Source organism: Varanus komodoensis, unplaced genomic scaffold (assembly GCF_004798865.1).
Source record: "Varanus komodoensis strain SLA01 unplaced genomic scaffold, ASM479886v1 scaffold9, whole genome shotgun sequence".
In the NCBI taxonomy this organism is placed as follows: Eukaryota; Metazoa; Chordata; class Lepidosauria; order Squamata; family Varanidae; genus Varanus; species Varanus komodoensis.
In genome coordinates, this window is record NW_025336598.1 from 27,034,660 (window position 1) to 27,060,762 (window position 26,103).

The 26,103-nt window shown below is 42.9% G+C and overlaps 1 protein-coding gene across 1 annotated transcript in view; it reads right to left on the minus strand.

Moving 5' to 3' along the window:
* Window positions 1-26,103, minus strand: part of RAPGEF4 (Rap guanine nucleotide exchange factor 4) — a 143,218-nt gene that overhangs the window by 19,746 nt on the left and 97,369 nt on the right. Inside the window, exons 8-19 of the mRNA XM_044417979.1 lie at window positions 25,840-25,900; window positions 24,721-24,797; window positions 22,540-22,686; window positions 20,360-20,478; window positions 16,114-16,202; window positions 12,703-12,781; window positions 7,483-7,633; window positions 6,041-6,129; window positions 4,964-4,994; window positions 4,065-4,143; window positions 2,681-2,827; window positions 127-224 (exon numbers count right to left, since the gene is read on the minus strand). Of these exons, the coding sequence (XP_044273914.1) occupies window positions 127-224; window positions 2,681-2,827; window positions 4,065-4,143; window positions 4,964-4,994; window positions 6,041-6,129; window positions 7,483-7,633; window positions 12,703-12,781; window positions 16,114-16,202; window positions 20,360-20,478; window positions 22,540-22,686; window positions 24,721-24,797; window positions 25,840-25,900 (1,167 nt within the window). The remainder of the gene's footprint in view (window positions 1-126; window positions 225-2,680; window positions 2,828-4,064; window positions 4,144-4,963; window positions 4,995-6,040; window positions 6,130-7,482; window positions 7,634-12,702; window positions 12,782-16,113; window positions 16,203-20,359; window positions 20,479-22,539; window positions 22,687-24,720; window positions 24,798-25,839; window positions 25,901-26,103) is intronic.

Below are 26,103 nucleotides of genomic sequence, written 5' to 3' on the forward strand. Positions count from 1 at the left end.
CTGAAAGGCTGTACAGAAGAAATAATTGAGGATAAGAGATATTTATCTCATTTTATCAGTCAACTAATTTGAGCTAGCAAGACTCTCTGACCTGCAATGTTTTCAGAGGCCAGCATACTTACATACCAGTGAGTCAAACTGGTCCCGAGGACATGCAAAGAGACGTCCATTAATACTGAGCGTTGTAAACACCGAAACATCATTGGGTTTGAGCACCACCTTTTCTGTAAGCAGAAACGCATGTGATGCACACGTTTACCATCATAGCAGTAATTATGGCAAAAGTAAGTTGTAAGACATGCTACTGGAGCAAAACAGAATGGTGGAATCACACCTGATTTTCTTTGGCACAGTCTATTCTTCATACAGAAACAGAAACAGAGGAAGCTGCCATTCTTTGTTTGGTCCATCCATCCCAGTATTGTCAACACGGACCAGCAGTGCTGCTCCAGATTTTCAGGAAGGGCTTTTTACTGGCCTTCGTGGACACCTGGACTTCTGCTGCAAAGCAGGTGCTCTTCCACTGACCCTCTGACCCTCCTCATGGTTTCATGAGTTTACTGAGCAGACTTTGGTTGATACACCAATCTCATCATCTTCACTATCATCACATTTGTCATAGTAAGAACATCTTTCTCAAGTGCAGATTGGGGTCCCAGTCAATAATAGATAACTGCATTTTGTTTGCATTCATACAAGCCGATTCTGAATCTTTGCCTGGGAAACAGACACCATCTGCCCTAATTCATAGAGCTCTCCAAGTGTTATCTAAATCTGTGGAATCCTATTCTTGGCAGGAAGTGGGGATACTACTTCAGCAGATAAAAGAATAATATATTCCTTGGAATTTCTAGCTTTATTTTGCCAGCTTGCCCAGCATTCCCTGTCTATCTACATGCAAGGGTAAGCCTAGCTAGGACATCTTCCAGACTAGCTCATTATCTCTCACCAACCCATGGTGCCATTCCACTGGAAAATCAAGGTCAAGCTGGAAAGATAATTTCCTGAGTTGTTTCTCCTTCAACCCCCTAGCGTTCCCAGTTTGCACAGCCAAGGCCATAACCCAGGAATGGGACATACCAGGTTTGCTTCATAATCTTTTGACAACAAGAAACAGCATGTTCACTCCTGCACAGCTCTGATAGTCCATGTACTGTTGTTACGCCCAAACGGGGCGAATGACTTTAACGACCTGCAACCCTGTGCATATTTTCCAGGGAATGAGCCTCACTGAACTCAGGAGGACTTGCTTCTGAGGAAACGTGCCTAGTTACATTTAGTCCTGACGAGAGGGCTTATTTACTGACATAATTCTCTCTGTCCCAGCATTTGTGCATCAGAATGCCTCCCACTCTGATGAAAGAAGTCCTACTGAAATTGCAAACTAGCACCACCCCCTGGCATCAAGTTATTTGCAAAAGGCATAATTGCTGACCAGAATTTCCATTTGCATTCTAGTGCTGTTTTAATTAGCTCTGTCAGAGCTCACAGTGCCACACAAAATTGGAACCAGCAGTACCTCAAGGAAGCATTTCCCTTCCACACCCTTCCCTTCAATTAATGTTCAATCTTAAAGGTCAAATATTAAATCTTGTGTCAGAACAAAGTAACTCAAAAGAAGACACTTCTGCCATAGCAAAAAAATGGTTTCCTAAATTCCATTAGGAAATTAAAAAATAAAGGGCAAGATCCAGCCCACCATGAGCAGATCACCCATTCTTGGAAGATTCCCATCAGTTTCAAATAACCTTTCCCACAAAACAAACAATTTGCACTGAGCTGTTGGAGCTGGATGGGACCAAAGGAGGCATGGGGAGGTCTCCAATTCCTTCAGCGGTTCCCATATAATTGGGGGTGGGAAGAGGCAAGAAAAAGGGTTATCTAGGCTCTTCGGAATCCTCCAGGCCTGGTTACCCTGCCTGGATTGCTGTGCATTATGTTCATAGAGATAGGGCTAAACCAGAAGAATTTTTGTTGAGATACAAATACAGATAGCAAGAATACAGGGAGCAAGAGATTTCAAGACCTTAAGGCTTGGGAAGGGTTTTTTTAAAACTGTATTATCTGTCAGGACTAACCCTACCATGAAACAGAAAAAGGCAACTGCCTCAGGCAGAAGAGCTCAGATATCATGAAAGTGCAGCAAATTATTGATACATTCTTCCATCATTCTTGCTCCCAGGGTGGGGAAGAGGAGCATGTGGTGTTTTCATGTGCCAAGCTCACAGGACTGGCTTTGGGGTAGGGTGTGCCTTGACTTGGGTGGCTGCACTACTGGCAAAGTATCTGGGATTGGGCAGCATTTGGCATCTGCTCCATAGCTGGAAAACTAGAATAAGCCAGGCAGGGCTTTCAGCAGGCGATAAGTGTGAGATCTTTGCTCAGCATGTTTCCTCCCTCCCTTCCCTCCCTGCATGCAGGGCCTTCTGTGATGAAATTACTACAGAGGGCAGACCTTCTGGCCCCCATTCACCATTTCCTCTAGCACTTTGGTTTGCCCAGAGAGTCTCTTTCAAATTCTGCATCGGTCCAGGTATTGCAACTGAACAGGACCTACTGAGCTGATCGGTGTGTCATGCGATGTATCTGAGGGTACCAAGAAAACCAGCTTTTCTCTTCCATCTTGGTCTGCTGTTCCAGGGCAAGTGGTGAATGTTAAGGATTATTCAAATGACCTCACCTCCACCAGAGCTCATCTTCACCAATATCAAGCCTTCTCCAGATCCCAGCTTGTCAGCAACGGCACTGATGACTTCCTTAACAGAAGACAACACTGGAATGCGTATTGTGGTGTATGTGTGGTCTATGCAGTACACCTTGAACAAAACTGCAGACAGAAATTACACCATTTATTCATATGGACTTCAAGAACAAGATGCACAGAATAGAAACACGACTAAGCATTGCCTGTATCCCAGTGGTTGTCTCAGAATTTAAGGGTTTAAGTCCTAAGGGATGCTCAGGACACCCAGGGTAGTAGTGGTGGCTCCAGGGTTTGGAGGAGCATGCGGCAAGATGTTCTCAGTTGGCCCTGTTTCCTGAGTGAGTGTACCTACTGCTGTCTCTTCCACACCACCTTCTGTAGCAGGGATTTTAGCCTGAGAGCTAAACTCCACTGGCTGGCAGGAATGAAAGCAAAGGGTGGGGCAAAAAACAAAAGAAGGCTCAAGGAGCCCAAATATCAGCAGGTCTTATCTGAAAAGCTCTTCCTGCCAGTAACTAAGCCTTGGGAGAGCCATTGCGTCCTTTTCAAAAAGGAGAAAAGCACATAAAAGCCAGGAAACCACCACACTATCTATAGTTAGGGGGAAGAGAGTGGTGGCCAGGTTCCAGAGGAGCAGCCTGCGAGGCAACCCAGAGACTGGACTGCAACCTCAGAAGAGCACACTTGGCCTCTGGGTCTGAGATTCCCCACCCTGATAAGGAGAAGACAAGGCGTGCCCTGAATCAGGGGAAGCGGCTCATGGAGCTCTTCCCATGTCTATCTTCTGCCGCCACCGCCTCCTCCTGCATCCACCGCCACCTCCTCATCCCTCCCACTCACTGCTGCTGCCTCCACCATCCGTTTGCTCACCTGCTTACTTCCCTTCCCAAGAGTTTTCTGGCAGCACAGTGGAACATTTAAAATGCAGCTGCAATCCTCATCTTGGGGTGCAATGGGGGCAGCGAGGGGATGCAGGTGGGCAAGACGGTGGCATTATTTGTGCAGGAGGAGGAGGATGGAAAGGCACAACATGGAGCCATGTCCCATCTCAGAGCTGCTGCCCACCCACTGGGGAAAACTTTCCATGGGACGGAAGGGCTGTTGCTTCGACTTGCCATGGGGTGGCCCTGCTGAGCCTGCAGGTGCTCCACAGCCGTCTGGCCAAGGTTACACCTGGCCATGGGTCTGCCCACCTGTCTGCTCCATTATAGCACAGGCTTGAGCAGAGGAGTGAAATGGAGTGAGTGGATTTAGATGCCTGCAGCATCCTGCCGTAGGCCAGCAACTGTGCTTAGGGGGGGTCAGCCCTGTTTCCTTGCCACTGAGCACCACAGTCCCGTGATCCTGTGCACTGACGTACTTTCATCGCTTCCCCTGATGGGCTGGCGCTTTTGCGTTCTTTCATCCGTTGTGTTAAAGTGCTGCAAAAGAACTTTGTGCTGGAACAAAACAAAACAAAACAAAACAGAGCAAACACTTCATGATCACCGATGCAAGAGGGAACCCTTCTTGTACATACCGCACCTGAGTAGCAATGCTTGTGATATTTCACTATACATGCTTGGTTTTACTGAGAGGCTAACAGCTCAGGGCATTGTCACATCTTGCATTTTTATTTATCTGTTTATTGGATTTTTATCCCACATCATTGGCCAGAAGGCTCCCTGAGTGTTTTACAAGATTAAAAACATGCAATAAAAAGCAATTGAAAATTCACAATTGATATGATAATAAAAAAGAAATCAAGTGCCATTATAACTTCACAAAACCTTAAATTTTTCTCCAACAAGACATACTAAAAGGCACAGCAACAAATTATAAAACACAATGTAAAATGTTTAAACCGTTAAAATTAGCTTAACCTTGAAAATATTGGGCGAATAAAAAGGAATAAAGAGAAGGCACCGGGTGAATCTGGGGAGCTGATTCTAGAGTCAGGGTGCCACTATCAAGAAGACCCTTCTCCTTATAGCAGCCCTCCTTTTTTCCTGAGGAGGGGGCTCCTTGAGAAGGACTTCCAAAGATGATCTAAGGGGCCAGGTAGGCAATATGGGAAGAGGCGCTGCTTTTTGACAAGTGCAAGCAAAATATTGATTTGCACAATAAACCTATTTCCTAAGTATTTGTGACATGAGTACATGTGTCAGGATCTGTTCACCCCATCAACAATAGGTAGTATTTACCAGTCTGTACATGTAAAGCTCCTTTAGTGGTTAGCAAAATATCATTTTCTGTGGGTCAAACATCTATCATATTTACCTTTTTCTGAGGTGCTTTAGCTTCTTCGGAGCTATAAGAAAAGAGAAGTGGCAAATTTGAAAGTTAATTTCTGGGGATTTAAGATACATTTTAAGTATTATGCTTGTTTGTTTGCTTGTTTAAATAGACTAATATTGTTTAGATGCTTCTAATCAGAGTCACTTGTGCTTCAGAAGTTTCATTTCATTTAACTTATTTTATTTTATTTTCGATTTATATCCTGCCTTTTTCCTACAAAGGGCTCAAGGCAGCTTACATCTCCTCCTCCATCTTATCCCCACAACAACACCCTGTGAGGTAGGTTGGGCTGAGAGTCTGTGACTGGCCCAAAGTCACCCAGTTGGCTCCATGGCTGAGCGGGGACTAGAACCCAGGTCATCTGAGTCCCAGTCCCACGCTCTTAACCACTACACCACACTGGCTCTCCACTTTTAAATGGCTTTTTCATTCATGAACACACAAAGCACTTTACAGGATTAAAAATAAAAAAGATTAAAACACTGAAAAAACAATAAATCAACATATAAGCAAACCAAATTCAAAGTAGCACTAAAAAGCCATCCACAGCTAATGAGAAGAATTTATGAATAAAACATTTCCTGAGGAAAATCAGTTTTCACTGGACATCTAAATGCTTAAAAGTGCTTCCCAACAGATCTCCAAGGACAGGGAATACCCCAGTCAGCAATACAACAACACAACAAACTCTTTAACAAGTCATGGTTTTAACTTGTGCTACCTATTGCTGCTGTCTAAATTTGGTTTTAACTCTGGGTTTTATATTTTGTATTGGCATGTTTACAATTTTCCTGTTATCTGTATTTTATATTGCACTTTTATTTGTGCTATTGTAAACTGCCCAGAGAGTATCAGCTATTGGGGTGCACAGAAATAAAATTATCCTAAATGTTACTGGGGAAAGTAGAAAAACATGATGCTGTGTTTGGTATACATATTTCTAAAAATGTTCTACCTATTTTTGGCTGATGGTTAGGCTAAAAAGAGTGTTCCTTATATACAGCTAAAGGCATTTACAAAGGATCACTGAGAGACAAGCAAACTCAAGGCTGCACTTACATCTGTTTCATAGTTTTCTCTAGCTCTGGAAGCTGGTCTTTGAGTGCTGTTATCACCCTTGTATCATCTGATACAGATACATAAAATTCCTGTTAAATGATAAAGAACACAATTCAAACAATAATACAGAGTCGACAATTCAGTATGTCAAGGTATGTCTCACAGGTGCACTGACTGCGAATAAGAATTAGCTATTCGATAAACTGACCTATCCATGTTAGATTGCAAACATCCATCTATAGCTAATGGTTTAGAAAAGCATCTAGACCATGGGTCCTCAAACTATGGCCCAGGGGCCAGATCCAGCCCACCATGCCCATTTGAACCCGCCACATGCACCCGCGCCTGCACCCACACCCGCTGTCGCCCACCCCCCCGTCGTGCAGGGAGGCAGCGCTTTGCTCACTGAGAAAACCATCTTCAAGCGAGCAAGCCACTGCCTTGTGCACCCGCCTCGCGGCACGCGCCCGCCCCCACCTCCCCTCGCCCCGCGCGCCCGCCCCTCGCCTTGCTGCATGCCCTGCCCCCCGCCAGCCCACGCACACTGCCAGCACCACCTTTCTGGCCCCCGCCCAGCACCGGCAGCTTCCAACTGGTCCCCTGGTGGAAAAGCCTGAGGACCCCGATCTAGACCAGTGCTGTACCCTCAAGAAGAGTGCAATATAATGTTCAAAGGGATGGAAGAGGTCCTCTAAAACCTATTTTACCTCTAATACAAGATAATCTCCACCTTTTGATGCCCAGGACTGCTAGTGCCAACTGAGATGGTTACTCCTGGCAACAAATTTGAGATGCAATTAAAGGGAGCCACGCGATTTTAATAGTTTTTTTTTTTTTTTAATGGCAGCAGGTTCTGCCATTTTGATTTTCCAGCTCATGAACTAAAATGTCTTGGCTTGACAAAACAACACTGGCCACAGTTGCCTTGTATGTACAGGAATGAGAGTTACTCTATTTGATGACAATTTTATTTATTTATTAGATTTTTTCTTACAAACTCAAGGCAGTTTAAATCATTCTCCTCCTCCTGCTCTCCATCTTTTCCCCGCAACAGCAACCTTGTGAGGTGGGTTGGGCTGGGAGTCTGTGCCTGGCCCAGTCACCCACTTGGCTCCACAGCTGAGCACAGAATAGAGCCCAGGAAGCCTGAGTCCCAGTCCTGCACTTGCAGCCACCATACCACTCTGGAGATCTCCTCAGTGCAACCCACTCCACAGGTCATTCTTAGACCCTTGATCTCCTCCCTGAAATTAAAGCCAGCTCCTTTCAGCAAACACTCCACACGTGGCCCTACCCAAGAGAAAGAAACCTCCTTTTGCACCTGCAACCAAACTCTTTGCAGGAATTCCAAAGCTCAGAGAATCCTCGGTCTGGCACAGCTCTCTGCTGCAATTGTGACGGACACTCGCTCGGAAGCAGCAGCTGCAGCAGTTGTGACCTACCTCCAGAAAGGCCATTGCAGACTCATCCTCTGGCAGGAGATCGCCATACAAAGCAGCCCACAGCAAAACGAGGCGAGTGACTCTCCTCTTATTGTTTAGGGCATAATCCATTTTTTCTTGCTCTGTTCCTTGGGAAGGCTGGGCATGATAAGTGGCAAGATGTCAAGGAAAACATTTGCTTTTATTCCCCCCACCCCCCGGCACATAGAATTTCCCATTGCTTGCTCCTAACATAGCAAGCACCATGAAACACAACTGCCTGGTAGGGTTTGAACGATCAATGATGTTTGTATGTGCTTTGCATGTTTAAGGGTTTTCGCAGCTTTTGATGGCTTGGCACTGTTGTGAGTGGGGAGGAAGGAAGTTAAAGCAAAAGGGCATTTCCTAATAAAGCCTGAGTGGTCAATTGTTCATGGGGTATGGAGCAATTCATGACACTGCTCTGGGCTGAGCATTGCGGAGGGCTGGGTACATGGAACCACTCGTGCACCGAAGGCAGTGTCTGAGGCATGTGTCCCACATTAAGGGAATTCTCACTATTCTTTCTCTTCCCAGGGGAGAAAGTGGAGGGTCCCAGCAATTCAGAGAAGTGGACTTCCAGGTTAGGGTAAAGACAGACAGAGCAATATCAAGTCAACTGACTCTTGAGGAAAATTAAAGTATAACATAATTTGATCTGTCATGTTTATCAGGGACTAAAATCCCTTTCATCAGCTGCAGTTTTTTTTACTGTTGCTTTTGTTGTTGGTTTTATGGCTGTTTTTATTGCTCTTAATGTCATCACAGTTGCATGTGCTTTGCTGTTATTTATTTATTGCTACATGATGCCTTGGGAGGGCTGTTGATCTGAAAGGCCAGCAAGCAATATTTTACCTAAATAGTTAAAAAAAGTGTGTGTCATAGTAAATATGTTACTTTGCTAAATTACTGTAAGATTTTTTGTAGATTTGGGGGGCAACAGACTAATAGGGACATCCTTCTGGAAGATAATCAAGAGGCACACAGGATTTAAAAAATATTTGTTGCAGATAGCTTTATAACTGTGCCAGTTCTTCTGTTTACCGTACATAAGGTAGAAAACCAGGATCATCTTTAGGTGCCGTCTGGGTGTGCCTGTTCATCTCCTTCATACCACCGGAAGCAACAAGAGGTTTGCGGGGCAATGCCTGTGCAGACCCAAATATTGCTTCTTTGACATGCCTGCCCCACTTGCAAAATCAGCTACACTGTAACACAGAAGGGCTCCGGCCATCTCAGACTGTTTTGATTTGCACAGGTGGGACACCCTTGTTATGAAATGGACTTTGGTTCTTGTTAGTGAGCCAGATGAGAAGCCACTGGAACATGTTCAGCACCAAAGATCTGTAGTTTTTTGTCTCTTGATCTGCAGGTTGTTAGTGACTGCAGTTCAGGCTTCTCTGTCCTGATGGAATGTCCTTACGCCAAGTGTGATTAGTACAATGGGACACACCCAAAGCTGATGTGCAAAAGAATATATGCATGTATGTAAGTTTGCAGGGTGGGTGTGGACTACCGGAATTCCAGGCTGGACTTGTCAATCAAGGAAATAAAATGGCTGGTTCACATTTTTCTGATCTGCGCTGTGATGTCGTCAGCTCACAACCCTGGGGAAGGACTGCTGGTGATCCACTGACCCTCTTCATGGAGATGTGGCTCCGTCAGGAAGGTGCACAGGCACGTTCTTCCCTAACACAATCCAGGCTCTCCCTTGGCAGCCTTCTGTGCCGAGAAAGCTGGAGAAAGCCCGCCTATACCCATCGCTCTCTCCCTGCTGTGTGCACTTCCGCAGTGACACACCAACCAACCAACCAAGAGTTCAGCACAAGCAATGGAAACAAGAGATACTTTTAGCGTATACATGATTATGTCATGGCAGTTTTTAAACTAGCCAAGAGAACTGACTGCAATGTAGGCATGATTGTTAGTACTGACAAGTCAATACTGAAGAGGGGGTAGCCTCTGCCCTTGATAAGAGTAGCTGCAGTGATGGAGAAAGCAGAAGCAGAGTTCCTTCTTCCTTGCCCACAGCCTTGAAGCAGAACAGCAAAACTGGTGTACCCCATCATTTCGAAATGTACAGTGACATTTTTGTTTGACCAAGTTTTTGTTTTATTTAAAAGTACTTATTCAGGGATAGAAATTCGGCCCTTTGAGAGGGCAAATCTTAAGATGAAAATCAAACATGAAGACTGGGTTCACACCGTATGGTAAGTGAGGGTGGCTCCTAACCCAAGGGTGGCTTGCCTTGCCGTCTGAACCCAGTCACAGTGGCTGGAGTGTGGTAGGCAAACCATGCTGCTGGATTCCAACAAGACACCGAGCCATCAAACCTCACATGGTTTGTCTTCTAATAATCCAGTCAGTGACTGTTCGGCACAGCCTTAGCTTAAGGGATTGGATGGATGGATGCTGACTGTGCCTTATAACATCTATCTCAACCTCCAATGCCAGGGTCATTCCATCTGATTTTGCAAGCACTGACACGATTTCTGGAACTAGCCCTGCTTTCCCTGGAATACACTGATAGGCAGACTTGACAGCCAGAGCGTTAGCTATAGATAGATATTCGCAAAGCAGGGAAAATTGAATACAATCATATTTTGTACATTCCAGGTGAAATTAATGGCCCAGAATATTTTGCAGCTCTGACAGCTCTGACAAGCACAGTGCCGTCATGCAGATAATTCTTAAAATAAACTCTTTCCTTCAAAGTATGAGGACTCTGACAGAAAATCTGTGAGGTTATGAAGGCTGCACACAAGGCAAAACAGTATTTCCGAAAGAAGAAAGGGTGTTAGAAAAGTGGGAATTCTAAAATCAAATGTCCACAGGCCGAAGGACAAATGTGACCATGGATCCAGAAAATATTACAAATGTGCCCACAGATTAAAAAAAAAAGATTGCCTACCATTTGTTTCTCTGCAAGGGATGGTAACATGTACATGATATGATTAAACCAGTCATTTCAGAAAACGTTCGGGAAGTGGGCCTGTTAAACCGTAATTTTATAACCACCTTTTGGAAATTATAAAAAAGTCCTTGCAAACTGCTACAACAGTTTGACTCCTGAGATTTGGGACCTCTGCAGAAATCCACCTTTTCATCTAACTTGGAAAATATTTAGCCAAGATCAAAAAAGTTAGACAGGCTATTTTACGGAGGCGAAAAGCAGAGAGGAGATGTTGCACTGCAGGCATTGGTCCATATAACATTTCAGAAGCCAGGTAATACTGCACTGAGTCACTCCCAACATGCAGCCTTTACTGTGCAAGCACTATAATTATTTAATATCCTTTTACCTGCTTATTAAGTGACTCACCACAGGCACCAGTAATTTTCCCCCCAGATCTCTGTTGCTCATCAACTTATTTTTAATTCTGCTAATAATTTCTCCCATGCAAATTTGCCACATGAAAAGGTAGGGCCCTCCCTCTCCAACATTCATGCCGCATATCTACAAGAATAGTAGTGCCGAGTATAAATAAATACCCGAGAGGCTGTAATTTCTAAGGTGTTACTCAATAATGATGTTGTAACTGAATACTGATTCCATCCTATTTTGCAGTTTAACTTGTAATACAGCCTGTTTTGGCCTCAACGTGACTGGGGACCTGCTTCTCTTGGGGCACCATCCCATGCATGTTTAGTCAGAAAAAGTCCTAGGATTTCCATCCGTGTGTATTGGGGAATGCTGGGAGTTGCAGGACATTTTTTCTGTCTAAATATGCATAGGGTCATACCCTTAATGTGGGTTATTAAACTAGTGCTCCATTTTTTCCCCTGACTGTTCTCAGTCAATTTGATGAAAAAAGGATTGCTTTCAAAAAGAAATTAAAAAGAGAAGAATATTTTTGGTCAGCTACCCATGGCTTGAGTTTAGCATTCTTGGGTTTACTTTCTTAGGACTGTGTTTAGGTACTCGGTCACTTTAAGTGAAGTCCAGGGGAGGACGTCACACGCACTCCCTCAGCTTTTTCAGGTCAGGAAGCAAAGGCAGCCTCCAAGGTTGCAAGGCGATGGAGAGGTGTGCCACAGACAGAAATGCACACGGCACTCTCAGGCATCTTGCAATCCGCCAGTACCACCTCATATAAAACATCCTGAGAAGGAGGCAAAAGCGGAAGGTTCCCTCACAGGGAAAGAAAACTATCAGGAAAGTGGAGGAAAGAGTCTGGCACAGCACTAGCCCCACCTCTTCCCTGGGGGTGGATAACACTGCCCTTTTCTACCTCGTCGCCTGTCCCCACCCCACTCCAGAACTCTAGGAGAAGCTTTCAGAAATGCAGTGTTTTAAGGATCCTGCGGAAGGTGCTCCATCCTGAAGAATGACCACTAGAGTGGAACTAAAATTTATCAGGGAAATACATCTCAAATAAGCTGTATTTCCAGAATTCTGAGATCTTTCTTTTTTTACTACCCACCCTAGGAAAAAAACTGCTTTGCAGAATTCTCCCATGTTTTCTTCACCAGGTGTTTTTTGGTGCTGGATGCCCTCCCTTCTTTCTCCTTCACAATGCCCTGGAATGATATAGGATATGGTGCATTTTGGAGAAGCAGACTAAAGAAGCCTAATCTCCCTTGCACAACTGATGGGTCCTGCTTGTCCACTGCAATTGACAGGGTCGACTACTTGCAGAAGGAAACTGGTGGAGTAGAAAAGGACTGGCAAGAGCATAAATGCCCTGTTAGATCTGCTCGGTGTTTAGACTTGAGAAAACCATTCCATCTCAGTACACTGTTCTTCTGTATTTACACAGGCCTTTCAGTTCCCTGACTCTAAGCTATTGGCTGGGTAGGTAGGTGGTCAGGCTAGAACCACTGAAATTCAATGCTATGTGAGGTTTAAACCCCAAAAGGACAAACCGTTCAATTCTGGGAAAAGAAAGTATGGGGACAGGGCTGCCATGGGTCCAGTAAAAGACAAAATGAATGCAAGCAGTGTAGCAGTGGTGGTCTACACATATGCTAAAGGCTGTCCTCAGCTAGAGATCTCATAGCTACAAGCAAGCTGGCTAGACCACTGTCTCTTAGTAAGCCAGACTGTTCCCAGTAAGTACTTTTTGCCACAGCTAAATATTTTGACCTAAAATATTTACAGCAATTTGTGGAGCTTGTTTTCCTTTGAAGAAGACAAAGTTTTCACTTTTGATGAGATTGATGTTTGAAACTTTGATTTTAAATAAACTTCAAAAAGGATATTGAGCCATCAAAGCTGGGCAAAGCTGACTATTTGGCATGAACACACAGTGCATCATCACAAAATCATGTACACCAGTATCTGTGAACAGAAAACCATAAGAGTACATTATTCCTGCATGTTTTCCCAAGATAATTGCCTTTTTAGTGAAAAAAAAACCCTCTTGTTATTTCCCTAAAGAAGACAAAGGACTTATTTTGCCAGACATGTTTCCACTCATGAAATGTTTAAAGTATAACTCTACACCAGAGTTTAGCATAAGAACAACCCTAGCTTCCTTACCTGAAAGGAGATCAGAAATTTTTGTCCGTTTTTGATTAACTGCAGGTTACTGTGCCATCCTCTGCACCTGATCAAAACAGGGTTAATCATAGTTATAACTATGTTATAACTATAACATATGTTATAACTATGTTATTATAGTTAATCATAAACCATAGTTTATGAAGCTAACTTGTTTTCACTAATCATTGTTAAGGTTAGTCACAGTTCAGGGCTCAGAGAACATGCTAAATTGCAGTGACTATAAAATGGAAGTGGAAGTTTCTGACCCCTCCACAGCTATGCTGGTGAGGAGAGGATAAGGAGAGAAGCAGGGCTTGTACTCAAATGCTAAACCATGATTTAGTGTTACAGCTGAATGCACCCAAGACTTCTAGCTGTATGAAACAGGCCTTTTCTGCCTCTTCTTTCTGGCTGAAGGGTCTTGGGCCCTCCATACCAAAATCCCACCCCTGAGGTTTTGGGAGACCTTCTGAAACAGGATGTGGTGAAGAGGGGTGATGCTGAAAGGGAGGGGAGACTGGGGGACTGGTGGAAACAGAAATCCATGCAAACCTCTTTCACAAGAGCACAGATAACAATATATACATATTGACAGACAAACTCATAAAAGGAAAAACATAAAGTGCATCATACATAAACTATCTGACTAATTGAATTACCTGTGCTTAATAATAAATTTCCACAGATGTAAAGCATCTGAATCATATGAATTTTAGCATTTTAGCGAACAAAATGTGGAAATAAACATGCAGGTCACTTGAAGTTTCTTCTTCAAGGTTGCAGTCCTGTGCACTCTAACCAGGAAGCAAGCTGCTCTGAATGCAGGGACTTTCTTCTAGGAACATGAATAGGGCTCTGCTGTGAGTTTTCATCAAGTCTACACATGCCACAATTCTGTGGGAGCACAGAAGAGCTGCAGAATGCGCTACCCCTTGTGGAATTCACCTCCTTGCGAATCCTAGCTTTCTTCTTTTTCCAAGCCTAAGTTTTATGATGGTTTAGAGACAGCTTGCAAGTATGTGGACAATGCCAGAGCCAAGAAAAAGAATATTTCAATTGTCCACAGTGTGGGCTTTCAGTGTCCTTCTCAGATCTCTTGCTCTTACCCATGGTAAGCAGAATAAGAATACACGATCTTGACAAATATGGACAATGGGGAACATTGTGCATACCTGCATAATTTGCATAATTTGACAGGCTGAGAAATTCTGTGCAGAAATCGGATCACCTTGGTTAAGAATTCCGAGTTCTTTTTCTAGGTATAAAAGTGTCTTCTCTGAACTTGTCTTATGGCATTTTCACAGCAGCGCAACCTTTAGATGAAACTCTGACTTGCTGAGTTTGGCTTCTTTTCATAAATGTCAAATTATAAAATCCAAAGCAGTGCTCAAAGAAACTGACAATTTAGTTGATGTGAAATGTATGGGCCACCCACTCAGCCCATTTCAGATCTGGAGGAGAGGAATGCTCCAGCCTATGCTGGCGCAGGGAGCAAAGGGCTAAAGTTTCTACTTCAACTTTGAGCTCCTGGCTATGTCTTTAAAGTAAAGCACTATTTGACCCAAAGGGGAGACAGATACTAATGACTGTTACTAGCATTGTCATGACTGACAGGACTCCACACCAAGAGTCCTCTTCACACTATTTTTGCTATTCTATGCCAGATTTCTTCAGACCAGTTATATTACAACTTTTTATATTTTGTAATAAAGATATTATGAGGGAAGGTTTGTTTTGTTTTTTGGTAGTATATTTTTCAGTGTGAGCTAAACTTGTGGTACTCTTCTGGAGGAAAAGGAATGACTTTAGCAGCTGCAAGGAACAACTGGCTGTAAATGCCCCGGTAGACATGTCTACTCTGAAGTAAATCACATTGCCTTCAGTGCCTTTACTCCTGTGAAAATCAGTATAGAAGAAGAATTACAAGGGACAACTAGCTGAAAATGCCCTGCGATATGCTTCTTCCCTCATTAATTTGTCCAATCCTCCTTTTAAAAGGCCCAAATTGGTGCCCATCACAACATTTTATGGAAGTAAATTCTATAGTTTAACTATAAGCTGTATGAAAAAGTAGTCCCTTTTTGTCTGTCCCAAATCACCAACCAATCGCTTTCACAGGATGGCCCCAGGTATTAGCACTGAAGGAGAGGGAGCCAATGTTTCCTGCTCCATTTTCTCCACACCGTGCATAATTCTGTACATCTCTAACATGCCTCCCTGGACTCGCCTTTTCGAAAGTTAAATGATTTCAGCTGTTGGAAGCATCTCTCATGGGGGAGTTGTTCCAAGCCCTCAGCTGTTTGTTGCAATTCTCTGAACTTTTTCCAGCTCTACAGTATTCTTATTTTAGGTGCGGCAACCAGAATTGTTGGATGTTTGGAGCAGGCGTATAAAGGAAATAATGAAATCCAATGCTGGGGGACTAAATTTCAGATATTTTATTTCAGATATTTTATTGTCCTACAGGACAATATGAATCGTTTTAAGCTTGGATATTCTCTCTGAAGCCAATTGGCTTAACTTAAATTGCTGAGATCCCCAATGACTTCTAATATATGAGAATGCATTTTCATGTAATGTAGACAAAATCCAATGGATGTTAGCCAGGGCATTGTTTTCTTTCGTAGTCTTCTATATAACAAACTGTTTCAGATGTTTCATGTCTTTTATTAATTGCAGCTAGTGCAAATGAGAAGAAAAATGAGTGAGTGATTACAGATTGTTTGTGCCTCTAAAACTGAAGAAAGGAATATCATGATTGAAACTGTAGGTCATACAGTCACAAATAGAATACTGCCCCAAGATATTTTGGGTAACAACCATTTCAAAATACTTCCAGAAGATAAGTCACACCGGAAAGTTTTGGAAAATAGAATAAAATGAAAAGGGGGTGGGATTCTAACAGAAATGTGAAACTTGGTACCAAACAATTCCAGACAATTCTTTAGGGCAGTACAGTATTTGTGTGGAGTATATTGCCATACCTAATACACGTGTAAAGTTTGACTGTGGCCTTACACTGTCTAGCTGTCTGAATCCTTCCTTAAATGATTTGGTATGCAGAACTAAAGAGTTTACTTCTTATGCTACTCTAAAATTATGATAAGGCTTTTATTAATTTAGCCTACCTGATCCTTCATTCAATGGTGATTCAAGGCGCAGAGTTTCTAGGAAGTGTTCCAAAATTTTCTCTGGAGTTCCGGACATCACAATATACCTGAATAAGAACAACGAAAATTATTACCTAAACTACTACTCTGCACTGCACTTCTGAAGAAGGAGAGGTATACTGAATAAACAAGACAGTCTTATTATGGAGCATGTCTTTTTTATTTTGGCATATGTTTAATGTAACAATAAATACGTAATAAAAATAGTAGAAGCAATTATAATTCAATCAAATTCACCAAAATGACCTGTACAGTTTTATCACTTGGCTCAGTTTCATTAACTGGCATTAGGTTTATTCAGGATAAAAAAGAGTCCAGGTTAGGAGTCCAGGTTAGTAAATACAGCGGAAATACAATTAAGGAAGAAACAGGGAGAGAGAGAAGCAGCAAAGTAAAGCAGTGACGTTTCCAGAACCAGGTGCTTTAGGGACAGAGACCAGCAAAATAAGCATTTGTTACACAAGACAATTCTGAGATCAGCCGCATTGCTCACAAAAGATCCAAAACAATATTATGGACCATTTACCTCTGCCATTTTGTGAGGATTCGCAGGAATGAGAAAGAGGCATCTTTTCCACTTTATGCTGAAGCCCTTTGTGGCAAAGTACTTAAGACTTGCAGCACTATGCATGTCTAGGCAGAATTAAGTCATATATCTATGAGCATCCACCAGCCAATATAGGTGGCTTGGGCATTCTGGGAATTGCATGACCATCCTGTGCAAATATGCCTAGGATTCCACCCTAAATGTTTTTGAAAATTTGTATGCTCCTGGAATTATCTACTGTTTTCTTTTTCATTTTGAGCTCTGCATGGGACAATGTGATGATCTTACAGGGAATAAGTAAAGCGACTGATCAATTAATAAGCAGAGAAGATAGGTGTTCCACTGAGCTCATGTAATACTCTCAGCTGCTAAATTACAAGGTGTAAAGATAGAGAGCTCATTATGAAATCCAGAAACCTTGCTTGGGTCACGTAAAGCAGCATAAATGAACTTGTCCATTCATTGGAGGCTACAGATCAAGGTCTCCTGGTGGTTCATTGACCTGCGCAGGCACATCTGGTGGCAAGCAGTGGGAGCACCTTTCTTGTTCTGGCACCCCACTTTTGGAATTCTTTTCCAACAACACTGTGACAGGTGCCAGCCCTTATCAGGTTTGGTACCAGTTTAAAAAAATGACCTGTTCAAAATAGACTTTTGCTGCTTTTTATATACTTTCCTAGTTGAGTTTTCTGTTTTTACCGTGGCTCTATTTTCATTGTGCCTTTTGCTTATTTTAAATTGTTGTTTTAATTAATCCTGTATGCTGCTTGTGAGTTGGTCATGAGAGGCAGTATATAAACATTTGCAATAAATAATATTAACATCTCCTGAATCCACATCCCCAGGTGTAGCCAACAGCTAAGGAAGCCATTACTAAAGGTGAGGGGATTCCGGTCCATTGGGCACCTCTGCACTCCAAGCACTCAACTGTCATGTATCACGGAAAAACGAAAACTTCAGTTAAACTCTTCTATTTCCTTTTCCAGGAAATGTTGGAGGGATTTTTTTGGTGTTGGCTAAATACTGGGTTCTTACAACTTTGCATCCTGAATTCAAGTGGAGGGGGAAGTTCCCTCCAGTTCTCCCTAAAAAAGCTCCTGCTGAGAAGCAAGTAGTGGAGCTAAGCTCCCAGGAGCTTCTCCTTACTTTGAGCGCTGGCCATCACACACTTCTTTTACCTGCTAGCCCTTTGGGAAGAGCTGTATTGATGTCCCAAGAACACAAACCCTTGTTAAGCCAAGTGAACATCCTTGCAGAGAGACTAACTGGGTATCTCGGGGAGTAAAGCAGAGAGTGAGAGAGACAGACAGAGAGAGTTCGGTTTGCCGTACTTTGAATATGAAAGTGAAAATGAAACAGAGGAAGTGGCTTGCGGTGCCAGAAGACTAGTTGGCAGCAATGCTCTGCAAGACGCCAGTCAGTTAAGAGAGGACGTGATTGCTCCTGAAAAGAAAGATCTTCACAGTCAGCTTTTCAAGGGATATCACTTTGAAATGGGGCTGTGTTTGGGGTTAGCGGGACATGAAATGGGTCCAAACTGCATTGAGGCCACTCGCTCCCAATCTGAAGCCTTTCTCAGCCTTTTACATCCCTCCAAATTAGAGAAGTCGGCCCCAAAAGCTTTCTTGTAGGGTGGGAACTCACATCCCAGTGCAGTTTGGGATTTGTCACCAGTGAGCAAAACATTTTCTGAGCACGCCCCTTCCCCATCAATGTATTACATGGCTGTTTTCTGGGCTGATCCCTTGTTCAGACTATGTTCTAATTTCCTGACATGGAGGAAATATCAAAGTACACAAATAAGCACATGTAAGAACCATGTTCCTTCCAGGGCACCTTGGGAACTTGACGGCTTCTCTACATGAGGCACTCTTCGTGCGCTCACTCAGAGTAGTTTGCCAGTGCTTTACATGATGTCGCAATTTTCCCATGCTCTTCCATGGTTCCCAAGCATTTCCTCAACCCTTTTTTGGAAAGCAAGCAGGGTGTACTATTATCTGAAAATGGCAGGATGAATTGTAATAAGAATCTGGTCAATTTTTGCATTTCCACAATACCACAGCACTGTTTGGTGGTTGTGGAATGGGACGTATAGAAGAGAGAGAAAAGGCTCCAGAAAAAAAAAGAGTAAAGGGGGATGAGCTGAAAGAATCTGGAAGCAGATGCCTCAACAAAGTGGTTGTTAAAAGCCTTGTGTCGTGTTGAGAGGAGGGGGCTGGAGATCTTGCATGGAGAACTCTCAGCATCTCAAAGAGTTCTAATTTGCAGCAAGCTCCCTTATTTAGTGATTCAGAACTGCTAGGCTCTAACTTTATAGTATAGTTAGGGTAAGAAGAAGGGAACAAAAGTTTATTTCAGAGCTGACATAGGGATATTTTTCTTCTAAGGCTTTTCGATTCAGATTCCACCTAGCAAGGCAGGAGCTCCAAGTGGAACAAAACACACTTGATCAATGCCCAGGAAACTATCTGGAACCAACCAACCAACCAACCAAACAAAAACTTGCTCTAGCTAAAAATGTTCAGGGGAGCAAGCACAGCAGAGGGAGAGAAATCCGTGATCAGGGGTAGCCATGACAGTTTGACTGAACAGTTCTCATATGCTTAGGAAACTGGCAGTTCAGCTAGTAGGCAGAAGAAGATGGGTCTTCCTGGAAGCTTTGGAAGAAGCTATACCAAAGCAAGAGGTACGAAGTGGGAGAGATTTCTTCTCTGTTACCACAAGATAGAAAACTTTAAGGGAATTCTTAGTTACTAGAAGACAACAAGGCATTTCTGAGGAATCATGAAATTAGGTTAGCAGAACAGAGGTAGGAGAGTTGCTTGGAAAGTGGCAGGCATTTGAGACTCAAGCCTTCTGCACCAGCAGCACACGATTCAATCCATGTCGAAGTAAAGGATCTCAGGTAATAGTGCTGGACAAAGCTTCTTGCTGGGATACTGCTTGGAGGGCTTCTGCCATCGGAAAAGACAATACGGAGCTAGCTAGATGGTCACAGGTAGTATTTGCATAATGATCAGTATTCCCATGCTGCTCAGCCTGAACTACGTAAATAAACAGAACTAGTAATGCAAGCAACTTGAACTTTCAATTATAGCCAATCTTAATTCAGACAATTTTGGCTAGGAATTAATCCAGTTCAATTCTATCCCACACTGAATTATGCCCTCCTTGGGTATTCTCATCAGAGGCTGAAATAATGCAATTGCTTCTGTTTTTAAAGGTAGAATTTAAAAAAAAATGTTCTTAAGATGAAAGTCAGTATATATGCACCTGAGCACCCCCAAATCTTTATCTGTGGGGCTTGATTTGGTGCAGAGTGAATAATGCACAGATGCACACTATTAGAATTAAAAATCCAAAAACTAAAATCTATTTTCAACGCATTTTCAAAAAGTTTTTATCACTAATTGCTCTGCTTAGTAACCAGAACAATTATTGCTGGCACACTGCTCTTAAAAGCTTTTGTACATGGCAAAAATTTGTACCAAAATCTCCTTAGAACTGACTGCGAAAATCTGAAGGAACTCAGTTTTTGAAGGAAATGTGCATGGCTGGGTAGTTGGTCCTTTTCACGTGTGACGTTGCGCATTTCTTTGTGGGGTCAATGAAATCATTTGCATGCATGCATCATAGCACCATACCACAAAAACATACTTCTGCTGAGGCGGCTGTGAGATTCCCTGATTGGCAGCCCTGTTTCCTGCTGGTATCTTCTCCAGCACCAAAACATCCTGGTCATGTTCCTTAAGTCTTACAGTATTTGCTTCAACGTCCTGAAAGAATATTTTAAGAATTAGTGCACTAGATATCAGTAACTTCTAAAACATTGGTGTAATGATTTAAAGTGTTATGGGACTGTGTTCCTAGTTTCAGAAGTGTGTGGGGGGTAAAAGAGGGGGATGAGTGAATGGGGTGACTGGTTAGCCATTGAGAGTGTAAGGGCAGCACTTGGAAGTGTGTGAGGAGAGAGAAATAGAAATGTCAGTCAGTCAGCTGTGGTCTTTCAGCATTGACAGTCAAGTGAGAAGTGTCAGAAGGGTTTTGGGTTGCCAGAAGTCTACAGAGCCTAAAGAGGCTGCCTTCTCATTAGAATCCACCAGAGTGCTGTGAAAAGCACTTCAGATTCCAAAGAAGAGGTAGAAAACTCAGAGGACACATTAGTGAGAGGGGAGAGCCAGAACCTTATACTGGGAAGTATGATAAGGGCATGTAGAGAGAAGCTGACAGAAACCTGAGCACAGGGGAGAAATGAGGATCTGTGTGTGAGGGTTGGGAAGACTAAGAGTTTTTACATTGTTTTATTTACTAAGAAAAAGATGCATAACATCTTGAAATTATTGTGTTCATTTTACAAATAAAGTTTTATTTTGTTTATAAAATAAACAAAACTCAGAGTCATAAGCTGTTTGATGATGAGTGTCTCATATTCAGGACCATATAGTCCAGCAAAGGAGCCTTACCGCTTGATAACCATACTGTGGGAGGGTAATTGGGATTGGGATTAAATTCCTGGTGGCAGCATTACCTACTATGAGAAACAGAGGGAGATTTAAGAAAGTTAAAGACACTCCATATCCCAACAAGTTATAGGAGTGCCCACAATTGTACTTGTGACAGTTGGTTTGACTCAACGAATGCTCCAGCAATGGAAGAGAAGGAGCCCAGATCCAGTGGAAACTTCTGCTGGACGAAGGAAGAGGAGAGGAAGGCAGTGTGCCCTCCTCCTCTGGGCAGCCCCTGCACCTGCACTGCATACCGTGCTGGAGGGTTCTCCAACCCAGGGTGAGAGGGCTTGCCACACGCAAGGTAAATTCGCAGAAATGGTCCACCATTTCTGCTAAAAGAACTGCCCATGAGTGGAACTTTGCAACAGAGGAGCTCAAGCTGTTGTGTTAATTAGGATCCAAATCAATGAAATGCAAGTGACTTTCATGTACTGCAAATAAATACTGGAAAGCAGTACGCTACAGTTCTGTATTCCCAGAGAAAAAGGGGAAAGATATGGGATCCAATCCAGGAATTTCATCCCATTGGCATCAATGGAGAAAGTTCATTAAAACTTGCACCTAATTCAAGACCTGTGAATTGCAATGGGATTAATGCACAGCCAATCTCCCTTGGGTCTTAGTCATTGGGCACAATCCTGTGTTCACTTTAGTAGCTTAAATCCTACCAAAGTCAATGGGATTTAAGTGACTGAACCACCTTTGCATTTTTTCCTATGCTTGCAGATCTTCCTGCGTTAAAGCTGATATAATATCTACATCCCTTTTTCAGCAGAGAAGGAAACCATCTTTTCAAATCTCTTTCCCCACACCCCTAGAGTTCAAAAGATGGTTCCTCCTTATATTTCAGTAGTTGTTTAACCACCAAATTCATTTTCCAATTTAAAATTGGACTCAGATTCCCTACTGGAGTTCAACCCATTCTGAACAATAGTATCAAGCCCCATAGATGCCACTAGCAGTAATTTTTATCACTACTAGTGGTAATATAAGATTCTAGCTGTAGTCATGCCCATTCGGTCCCATTGTCAGAGGGAATCATAGAATCATACAGTTGGAAGGGGCCTAGCAGGCCACTGAGTCCAACTACCTGCTCAGTGCAGGACTCAAACAGCCCATCCAGATTTCTACCCAGCCCAACCCTGCTTAGCTTCCACGACTGGGGAGGGTCAGGCACCTCTTTCAATCAGCCATGGAGCAACAGCAATTCCCACTTCTGCAAGAATGGACGAAGGGGCCACAGACCTCCCAAGGCTTGAGGGAAGTATTTCAGGGGGAGTTTTTCTGGAGGGAAAATAGACTGGTGAGTTCTTGTCAGCACTCACTTACCCGAAGTATCCTGTTAAAGTCTTCCTTGTCTACTCTCAAGAAGTGGCAATTGTCTTCTCGTAGAACAATGGATGCTGCTCTGGGAGCGTCGTTCACTAATGCTAGCTTGCCAAAATCATCACCTTCATGTAGGGTACACACCACACCCTAAGAAGAAGAAGAACAGCAACAACCACCACCACCACCAGGAGAAAATGTATTTACATAGAGAAACCCTCATTTAAAGTTTGTTCCATTGACATCCATGTGCAAACATTGCTTTCCTAAGCCCAATATTAGAACAAATGCATCTGGCAGGAAATCAACAGCCAAAATAATACAGAGGAAACAATATACAGCAGCTGGTTATTACTAATACTATGGAAAGGCAAATGCAAAGAAAGAAATAATGGGCTTGTTCTCCGAAATTTGATTCAGTGACAGAGAGATTTCTGGCTCTACAAATGAAGCCAAGTTTCTATTTGTTTTTGTTCTTTTAAGTCAATATTTTTAAAATCAAGTTTGTTGAATAATAGGCCTTCCTCAGAGATTGCCAGTCTCAGAGATGTATTCTGGCTTATTATCAGACTGCCCTAACTCAAGTCCTGTTTATCAGAATGTGACTTTCAGAGGCAGAGGCGTTTAGCTTTTTCTTAACTCTTTCCCAATGCACATCCTAAAGCTGATTTCTTTTACTTCAAATTCCTCTACTGCATCTTCTGTAATCCGAGCAACTTACCATCTACAAGTAATAATACAGAATACAGCACGAACATAGAAGAGTACTACCATGTGCCCCTTGCAACTGATCTCCCTCTCCAAGGCTGGAGAGAGACATTCCCCTCAGATGGGAAAGGTCAGCCACAGATCCCACCCCCACCCTGCCACCATCATGGAAAATTCCATGGCCGCTTCCTCCCAAGGAAGCATTTCCTGATAAGACATCCTTGCTTTTCATGTTTCTTGTGCCTGTGTCCCACTGAAATCCACTGGACTAGTAAATGCAGATTGTATGACTAGGATCTCCTTGCACAGACATTTACAGGTGAGGGAAATTCCAGGCACTAGAGCGGAGGGGGCGCGATCCACGCTTTGTTCCCATGCCATAGCACATGCCTGGTCTGTATGGGAGTGTTGTTTGTTGCTTTCTGCTGCAAGTTGTCTCCAGCTTATAGCAACCAATGAATTTGAGTCCTCCAATATTTCCAGCCCTTGACTGCCCTGCTCAAGGCTGTGGCTTCCAGTATGGAATTGATCGAGCCCTCTCATATTTAGCTTTATGGAATCAACCCTTTCATTTCATATTTGGCTGTACGTGAGGGTTACCTATAAATCCATCTATTTGTGACTAATTCAAACCATAGGACCGATTTTCAGCAGGACATAAGAATGACTTTCTCTGTATTTCAGAGAAACAAATATTCTGGGTTGTACCCAGCTACCTATGGTCCAGCTATGTTCTGCTATGTTCACACAAAGTGTCCATTCTTGTAATCCAGGTAACCTAACTTTTACTGATCCACCCAGCCATGTGCCCACATCCCCAAAGGTAGCCTTCTCCAATCTGGTGCTCTCCAGATGTCTTGGACTGGAATTCCCAACACCTTGGGCTTCCCGACACGAGGCATTTATTGTGTACTTGTTTTGACCCTCCAGGTGAGCTTCTGTGTCTGAACAGCACTTTTGATGAGTTTGTTTTTTTTGTTTTTTTTAAGAGTAGCCAAAATTGGTATTTCAGGAAAGTAAGAGAAGCATGATTTTATCTTGCATGATCACACTGCTCTGCAACACCACAGTGCCACAGGAGTTATGTAGTGTAAAAGCAGAACAGGAAATGCTCTTTGTGTAGTGCCTGCATCTCAATTTTGTGAGGAGACCTAAAGTAGAAGCTGCAGATTAATAGCTGATTAATAGCCCCATGTGGAAAAGCTCTTACAGGCTGAGTTGTAGCCTGAGACATCTGGAGAAGGTGAAGGCTACCCCAAATGTTTTGGGTCCCCTAGAGAACCATATGGAATATGGCACAGAGGACTGTGGTATGTGCCACAGGTTGCTCAAGCAGAAACAGTTTCAGTAGCTCTAAATCTCCTCTAGACAGAACCTATCCTTCCATAGTTAAGCAGATACAATTCTGCCTCGAACACACTTGCATACACAGACATATGAAACTAAGGGAATATTCAGAAGTGTAAAAAAAAGTACCTTGCCATAGATGACTACATTTACTGATCCTTTTAGAATAATATACCAAGAAGTTCCTTCTTCACCCTGGTTAAATACTACCAACAGAGAAAAAAAGAAGACAAACTTCTAAAGGTCCGGTTTCTTAGGAAAATCAATGCTATGTGTTTTACTTTCTTCAGCCTTGTTTGTTTTATTTTTTAATTTGCAGAGATTCTCTGATATATTTTGATTAATTCTGGACCCAACCAATTAATCAAAAATCAAAACCATAACAATTTACTGTCCTTTCATGACCCTCCGATTCAAGAGCTTACTGGGTGACTTTGGGCCAGTCACAAAATCTCAGCCCAAACTCCATCCAGAGCTAAATCCTGTATGAGGCCGGATCCCACGTGGCAGACTGAAATGGTAGAGTTCCAATGGTGGCAGAATGGAATGTACCACTTTAGGCTACAAGTGGGAGAAGCACCTTTTTAATGCTCCCAGACATGGACAACCACATTGTATGGAGAAAATTGTACGTTGGAAGCCGTCCCGAGGATTATGCGAATGGGATGGCATACAAAAAAAATCCAAATAAATAAATAAATAAAATAACAGGGAGCAGGTTCAGCTACATCTTATCTCAAGGATGTGCTGGTTTCCCCACTCCCTTCCCATAAAGATGGGTGGGTGGGTTTGTTTTTGCCTGGGGAGCATGTGGAAGTGCATGCTCTATCTATGGTCTGGAGTGGACCATCCACTCGACTGTCTCTAGAATCTAGATGCTTTCTAGCTCTAGATGCTTTCCAGCTGCTTTCTGCTGCATCTGTAACCCTAAGACAGTTTATTAGCAGTAAGGCCCATTAAGGTCACTGGGACTATATTTCCAAATAAATAGGACATTAATAAGCATGGTTATGAATAGTCAGTTTTAATTATACATTCTCATTTCACCCTTTTCACCCCCTGCCCTGAAATGTTAAATATCACCTGTGAAGGACCACCAACTCCTATATCAGGTCCATCAATTTCCTCATAAGACAAATGGGCCAGCCTATTTCTGGGGTTTGGTTTCTGCACTTACGATCTGTATTCTGAATTGCAGAATTTTGAATTGGCTCAATATGATGCTGTCGTAAAATTCATTTTACTTACAGACGGTTCCTGCTTTGGGATGTGACTCAAACACCAGAACACCTGCTAGCTCCCGCTTTACCTTGAAGCAAAATGAAGAAACAGTGATGCATCTGATTTGTGTGGGTGCTTGCAATCTCATATAAGGGATGGGGGAGCAAGGGGGGGGGTCGCACCATCCAAACAGATTCCACTAGATTCCACTGACAACAGCATCCAAAAGCCTGGTGCTGTCGGAAGAGCACATTTATGGCTCAGTTTCTAGTGGAGTAAAACAGAGGAAAA